This window comes from Echinococcus granulosus (genome assembly GCF_000524195.1).
Source record: "Echinococcus granulosus chromosome Unknown EG_S00002, whole genome shotgun sequence".
In the NCBI taxonomy this organism is placed as follows: domain Eukaryota; kingdom Metazoa; phylum Platyhelminthes; class Cestoda; order Cyclophyllidea; family Taeniidae; genus Echinococcus; species Echinococcus granulosus.
In genome coordinates this window covers 173,598-181,629 of record NW_020170382.1, presented here as the reverse complement: position 1 = coordinate 181,629, position 8,032 = coordinate 173,598, and the positions used below count along the sequence as shown (strand labels likewise).

At 41.4% G+C, this 8,032-nt stretch overlaps 1 protein-coding gene across 1 annotated transcript; it reads left to right on the top strand. All coding sequences in view use genetic code 11, as the record gives it.

Annotated features, from left to right (window-relative positions):
* Window positions 1–2,925: 2,925 nt before the first annotated feature.
* EGR_00419 (hypothetical protein) lies at window positions 2,926–6,796 on the top strand (the record flags this gene model as incomplete). The annotated part of the gene is made up of 3 exons (XM_024489668.1): window positions 2,926–3,030; window positions 6,422–6,522; window positions 6,685–6,796. The coding sequence occupies 3 exons, from the start codon at window positions 2,926–2,928 to the stop codon at window positions 6,794–6,796; spliced, it is 318 nt and encodes a 105-aa protein (XP_024355665.1).
* Window positions 6,797–8,032: the final 1,236 nt, after the last annotated feature.

Below are 8,032 nucleotides of genomic sequence, written 5' to 3'. Positions count from 1 at the left end.
ATTTAGGAATTAATTTTACTGCTGGCGAAGATATAAGGAGTAAACATGAGATTCTCTAAAAGTATTGTGAAAGAGATTGACACAAACGCTCCACTCTTCCATACGAGGACACGCTTTCCAGTTCGAGAAAGTCGGAGTTTAACACTGCGTTTAAAAGGGAACGAATTTCACTTATTGTTTCCTCGAGCCGATGGAATATCTCCAACTTAAGAGAAGCCAGTTGTAATAAAACTGTTGTTTGTAAACAGTGATAAATCAACGGCTTAATGGTTGCATGCATGGGTGGGAGAGACTCAAACCTGAGAACACTGAGGAATCACGACCAATATCTACTGAAGAGGTCTGTGCGTGAGTGTGTAAGGGGGATGCGTGAGAGTATGCACACAAGCCAGCCAATCAGTAAGTGAGAGATCGGTGCATTTTTAAGAGGAAACAGGTGGCAGATGAAAGGAGAGGCGTCACCAGATTGAATAATATTATGCAAATAGTGCTAAAGAGCGTTTCATGGCAGTCAGTGGACCTGTCTCAGACATCAAGATAATTGACAGAGAGGATAAAGCCGCTTTAAGAAACCTCTTTACGTAAATGTGCTCTTATGTGATGTGTTAGGGATAGAATAACTAAGACAGCAAGTAACCTTCAGTGCCGGGCCTGACATTAAGGTTAGCGTTCAGGACACGTCTTCTACGCAATTCCTCATGCATCTCATCTAGACACACATCATCACCTGACAGGAACATCAAATTACTGGACAGATCGCTGGCCAAACAGTTATTCTCACGATTCTAATATCAGCTTCTTTAAATAGCATAAACAATCAATTGTTAAATATGATCCAAAAAGGGTCCAAGGTGCAATTTTTAAGGCAGATGCGCGCCTGTTTTTGCTTCCTTACCTTTTCTGAATCAACGGGCATGCCACTGTTTAATTTGTTGGGTTCCTGCTTCTTTGGTGAACCTACGAATTTTTGTCACTGATGCTGTGTTTGTGTGGGGTGGAGCGGAGGACGTAGAGGAGGCGAGGTAAGGCAAACAGCTACCAAGTTACAACTTCATCAAATCCATTTTTAGAGGGGAATACACTGATTTATACTATGATACCTTCACATCTCCACAAAGAAGTGGGTAGAAAATGAATTTAATCGGTGTACTCTGACTACATGACGAATTAAAAATGTCAGATGATCCAAACCTACTTAATTAATAACATTTAACAAATAAGCTAAGTATGTGTTACGAAACTGGAAAAAGCAGCCAACTGTGGAAACAATGTGTATGCACTAACTCATTTATAATATCCATCCGGACCGTGGAATGCCATCACAAAATTGTTTTGTACTATGTGGGACGATTTCGGATCCACCAATGTGATAACGGCACTCGGAGTTAGTTCTAAGGTCGTTAAACAAATAACAGGTCACCAAGGTTAAATCCTAGCCAATAATTTGTGCCTGAAAATGAACCAGTTAACGTAAATTTAATCAAACCGTAACAGATCTGTCTGTCTTAGAGAGGAGATCAGACTAAGTATACCCGAGCTCTAAAAGAAGTCTGCGTAATGGTGATAAAATAATTTGGTGAGTCCACGAGTTGCAGTTTTCTCGTAAGATATCTATTTTCGTGAAATTTGAAACTTCACCACTGAAATTCAATCCGAGTTCAATGCAAAAAGTCCGAACAGTGGTAAAATCTACTGGCATCAGCTTCCAGACCAGTCAGTAAAATAGGTCTACACAACTGGTGGTTCGGACTCTCCTTAAAAAGAATAGACACTTACGAATTGATTAAAGAGGGCTTAGTATGCGTAAAATCGATGTTATACTTATTTAGATAGAAAAATGGATTATTTTTCTGTCCACTTTAGGCCATTTTGACAAATGGTATAGGTAAATAAATTAGAGTGACAAGAGCAGCCAAACTCATACACACACGTCATGGGTGAGCGACAGGGGGGAGGGATAAGAAAAATGAATACAGCGACTCAGGTAATGCGGTAACATCTGGATGTAGGGGGATCGTTCCAACTCCATCCTCCAACCAGATGGCTATCAACAATTATCTCCCCACTTAGGTCACACAGCTGCGTAATGGGATCACGCGATTTTCCACATTACCAGTAATGAGCACAGAGCGAGAAGGATTGTATAGAAGGTATCAAACATAAGCGAGTGATTCTGGGGGAATTCGCAACAGAGCAGGTTTTAGAACCGCCCTGACCCGACTTTCAAGTCTCGGTAAGGGGACGAGACCACAAAATTGAATTGGTAAAAATCCTCCCTGTAATTAGTGCTGCTAAGCCGTGACTTGAAATTGCTGCCTGAAGATCTGATGCTTCTCCACGGAAAAATGGACTAAGACTATCCCAGATGGACAGCTTGGTACTATTAAAATGACAACGAAATGAAAAGGAGAACTAAACATGGGGACATACTTTCGAGAAAACGCTTTGCACTTATGAAAATGTACCAAACCAGCTGGCATACAAAACGTAGCAGCTGTAAATTATTGTTCAAGCCTAAGCAACAATTTGGTTCATTTTCGAACAGGACGTGGCAGTCAAACCCCTCAGAATCGATGAGGTGCCCAGCCAACAGCTAAGTTTAGGAAGTCGTGCCACTGTAATTGTCTCCACTTCCTCGTAGATAACCTCCTTTTAATATTGTCCTGATGACCGAAGGAGATAAGCAATTCGAAAAATATCCAAGTATGGCATTCGAGACAAAAAGCATGGTAATGCAGGCTTATTACAGCGAATCAACCTCCACATTGATGACACGAAGCCTTACCCACGTCACGTGAGCAGCTACCAGTCTGAGCCTAACGTATATTTATAACAGAATCATTTCTAGCCCTCCTAAGTGATTTGGATGCCAAAGTAACTAGAATTTCTGGCTCATGTTTCAGTAAAATACATTGACCATCCACAATGAGTCCGTTTCAAAGAGCAGCTGGATTTGTTTTAAAGGACAGGAAGGGAAATAAGTTAAAAACCCGGAAATTTATTTACCCTGCTATTGAAAGGATAGATAGTGTAAGAGAAGTGTGGTTTAGTGTCGTAGTAGTATAGTGTCTACTTAGACAGCAGATGAGAGATTAGCATGACGGAGATACCACCGCACCAAGTGTAGATCGAAGGGTAAACTGGGTGCAACTGTTTATGCAAGGTGCGAGACATTGACGTAATGTTGCCACACTGTGTGGCCACTCAATCAACTGACAATTTGGGACTATCGAAGACTCCTTTTATCGGTCGGATGACACCCTCCAGGATTATGACACTCGGGATGCTATCATGTTGTGCGTACAAATGGGGTTGGTCGGCTGTTTTTACGGGAGTGGTAAAGAATAAACATCATAATGCCAAGATGTTGATCTAAATCTGACTGACAGGTTCCGACGATTGACAGGCCCGAATATTGTCCCATTACTTTTCGTGATGGATGGAATTTCATGCGAATGAGTGGGAAAAATGGGGTTGTTGAACTCAAATTTGTCATGTTTCCCTGTAATTTTTCATCATCACGATAATTGTGCCCACTGCATCATTCCAGTAGATAGTACTAGACAATGGGCGTTTATATCATCGTAGGAGATGCCGAACCTTAACAACTTGTTTACTTAATCTCCTTTGACTAAATTTGTTTGGCTTAGTGACAGTTGATCCACTTTGTTAATTTTTTCGTGACAGCTTTATTTTGAAGTTTATTAACTGAACTAGTCATTTGCTTTACCAGACAACATCAAAGGGCGGTCACTAAGCGAGAGGTACCCATCTCTGTTCTTGAAACGGATATTTAAAATAATAGAAAAGAAATTTTAATACTAATAAAGGTAAAATTTTACGAGAGCTTTAATTTAGCTCTTTCTGCAGTAAATTTACTGCACCTCAAATCAGGTTCAGAATGTCTCGAAAGAAGGTATCGATAACTACAAATGTAGGAAATAATGGAGGATATATGGCTATATGGTGCTCAAAGAGGCTTTATTTTGACACTTTCTTAATCGTGGCCACTGCGGGCCCTGTTTATTAGCCTTCTTTATTTGAGTAAGGTAAAATTAAGGGCATGAGTGGAGGAAGTTTGTAGGAGGACGCATCGGCAATCTTCTGATCTTGCAACTGACTCACTCGATACAGTAGCATGGGGATGAATTATGGCAAGCATAAAAGTAGAGAAGAGTGTTTGCTGGAGTTTCACTGCTCTAGTAGTGCTGTGGTATCTTGACGCGATGGAACGAAGCATTTAAGTAGGCTTCTACGTAGTTGTTGCGTTAACATAAGGCAAAGTGGTCCTATAAACTCCATTATCCTGCCACCAAGAGTTCAGACGTTTCACATATTCTTGCTCTCCCAAAGAGTACCGGTTACATGATGAGTTTTTTGGGGGCTTTTACTAAGTAGAAATGAGGTTAGCAACCAGGAGACAGTTCACATTCTGAGATGAGTAGGCTCGCCAGTTGTCAAGACTACTTCTGCAGCTAATCATGTCACCTCCAGAGTCGATACTACAGTCGCCTTGAAAAGGACATCATGCATACACACCTTGATAGATTGCTGTGTCGAAGCCAAAATTCAGGTCCAAACACGTGAGTGTGTGTGGATTTATTGTGACCCAATGCGCCGTGGCTTGCAAGAAAGATGAAGATAGAGAGAGAGAGAGCATCGCGCACAAAACAATGAAGAATTTACCGCTCGCGGTGGTTGCGTAATGACTCTCGTCGTTAAGTTAGTTTTGTATGCAGCTCCTACGGGTTTACTCCAACGCACACTCGCACACACACGATGTCTAAAGTGATCCAAGATTTATGGCGTTTAGTCTGACGTGTGGACTGGACTGGGCTGGTCATTCGAGGCGGCTTGGGGGCGAGGGGGCGACATTTGCACAATGATCGTTTTAATGATAAGGCGTGGTCCCTTTCCATTCCCTTCGTGTGATGATGCCTCATTTATTCCCCCTCCCTACTCAATAAAACTCTGTCGCATGACTCACAAGACCCTCTCCCCAATACCATCATTACTATCCCATTTACCTTTTTAACAGCCTCAACAGTTTGGGGGGCACTGAGACCTTGGAGCAGATTAACACCCAAAATCCTGAATAATTGCGCATCCATAACTTAATCTGTTGGTTTCTGACCTGTGCGATTGGTAACCGCTTGTCACCACCGCGTTATGGGATGGTGATCTAAGGTCAAGATTTCCTACTACTCAACCAATGTGAATTTAAGCCGAAGTCTTAGATAAAACGATTTACTTTTGTTGTTTCTAGGGCGTTGAGAGCGGCTTAGTCTGTAGCTCTGGTTTAGGTGTAAAGGCAGGATCTAATTATGTGCACCAGACACGGATGTGCGCAGGCATGTGAATGGGTGCATATCAATCAAGGTAACAACAACATGGGCGCTCTCTGTTTACACTCCTCTGAAACGGAATGTTAGAGAAAGAGAAAGCGGCGGCGGTGGTGAGGTTTGTGAGCGCGTTTGCGAGAGAGAGATGCTCTACAGGAAAGAATTCTGTCTAGAAAAGGCATCACTAGTTGTGCCCTACTGACATGTGTTGGTCAACATAGCAACTTAAGGAGTTATCCTGTAAATTATGGCTACTTTTTACGTAAAAAACAGACTGTAGGGCTCAAACAGTCCCTTTAAGGGGAATTTGACAACACCCTTGATTAACCTGAAAGTACCTTGCCTGAAGCCATACGTTATGGAAAGCTTAATTCTATGCAGTGATTCGCATTGACAATATATTGGTTCTCAAAGCAAACTATCCACTAAAAAAAATAGCAAAACCAAGATCTCAAGGGAAGTCCAATCACGGCGGCTTAGATAATCGTTTACTACGACATCAACGTTATCACTACGGGAGCCACCAATTCAGTTGCTGATAAAGAGGTAAAGATAGCGCTTAGGCTCAGTTAAAGAACATTCCACATCCATCTTTTTTGGTCATACACTCAACTAGCCGGCTTGGGAGACCGAGTTTAGATAAGAAATACGGAATATCACAGTGGGACAGACTATCAGTGGGATACGCACTTTCAATAGAGGGTGTACCGACTTGTAAAAAAGGGTGCCTTTGAGCGACTTGAGGAAAGGGATACAGGGAGTCAGTTACTAGAAATTCAAGTGTATTTTAGCTAGAGGTACATTTAGCGTTGGTAACACCATCCTACAGACATCAATGGCAGCCAACTCAATTGCAAAGTGCGATGACACTCACCGATGATGACACACTGAATCGACGATGGCCTCAATCATTTTATGGTGAAAGCCAGGATCATCTGACAGCTCATTTAGTGGCATCATGAACAATCAAAAATTTTGAGATACTGTAAAAGATGAGAGACATTAACTTTCAGGAGCCTAAGGATATAACTGGAATGGTAAACACAAGAATTCTGTATCTTGAATTTGTGTCTTGAAAGCTATTCAGTTCTGCATCCTCAAAATATCCAGCTTGGGATCGAATTGACTTTGGCTTCCATCTTATTTTGTTTTCTATATCTCCTTTAACCAAAGAACCAAAGTAATACGAGATCATCTTATTTCGTTTATTATATGACAATTTCTGTGGGTTCGAGATAATTCAACTGAAGTCGTCAACAAAATTACTAACGGAGAAGGAAAAATCGACTCGTGGTAGAACCACAATTCAAAAATTACGCAAATTTGACTAAGATATTTAAAGTTTTGGGGTTTTTACTACTGAAAGTGGCTCAAGATTTAATAGACTCACATTTAGACCTGCCAATCGGTCTCCATTTGATGGTGATGGTGATGATGATGATGACAAGACTTGACAAGGTGTAAAAACGCTGTCTTTGTGATTTACAACACCCTTTAACTCTACACGGGGTGTCGATGCAAGTAGCAGTTTTACACCCCACAGCTCTCAGACACAAGTACTATTGATAGCGGTAAAAGGAACTCGAAGACATACACTCCACACCTCATCGAGCCAGCCATCGACGTCAGAGAGCATGAAAGGTCGATGTTCTCCTCCACTTCACCTTGATTGCCTGCTTACGCAGGCGGTTGCGGATTTCTTCAAAAAAAAACGATGTGTTAAATTAAATTATTTTTTACGTCTAGACTGAAGTATGTGCGCAATTGAAGTGTATGTGCATGTGCTGACGGCTTTGAGATTAGTTCTTGTGTCCATGCAATCACGAATATTTACTCGCCCTGAAGGTGGACAATGCACAGAAATGAGGATTAAAGTCTTGCAAAATCAGTTTATACAATCGTGTGAAGATGTAAATCAAAATAAATTCGATTCGTATGTTGAGATGGTTTACTGTTCATGTGGTTGTCAATACTTGGACACCATTGTGATGAAAGTAGGGAGGATGGGCGGTGAGGCCTTCTGTTTCTCTTGGTCTTTTAGTCACAGAATGCCATCTGCAAATCGATAAGCCGTGCTGCCTAGGTGTATGCCAAAACCCACTTCTACGTGTGTGTGACTTTGTATGTGGAAATTGCCTGTCTCTTCGGTGATTTAAAACGCTCGCGCTACAAGTGGTGCAACCATTAAGTAAGTCTTACACAGAATTCGTAAATCTCCCCATCGAGAGACAAAAGAAGGCAAAAATTTGCAGTGCAATATACTGTATGGGAAAGGTACAATTATTTTGTAGACGATCAAATGCGATAAAGGCAAAGCATGAAATGAAATGTTTCTTTTTCTCTCACCCTCCAGGCGGTCAAGTGATACCATGAATTCCAGTATTGAAATAGGTCAAGTAAATAGTAAAAGGTATTCAATGTGAACGGAGACTTGTGAGTTTGCCAAAAGGGTAAAAATAACAAAGTACAAAGGGAGTGGGCAGGCTGAAATAGTTCTTCTGCCTGGTAACGTCCCCCATTTTTACATCTTTTTATTTTTTTAGAATAATACTTTAGCATGACCGAATCAACCTTGGAAAGACAACACCACTTCGTCAGACCGTAAAAACGTTGAAAGCTACCTTGGTACCCAGCGTGGGTTAACTGCTCTCTCTTCCCACCGAGAGGAAGATCCTTCTCTTCTGCATCCT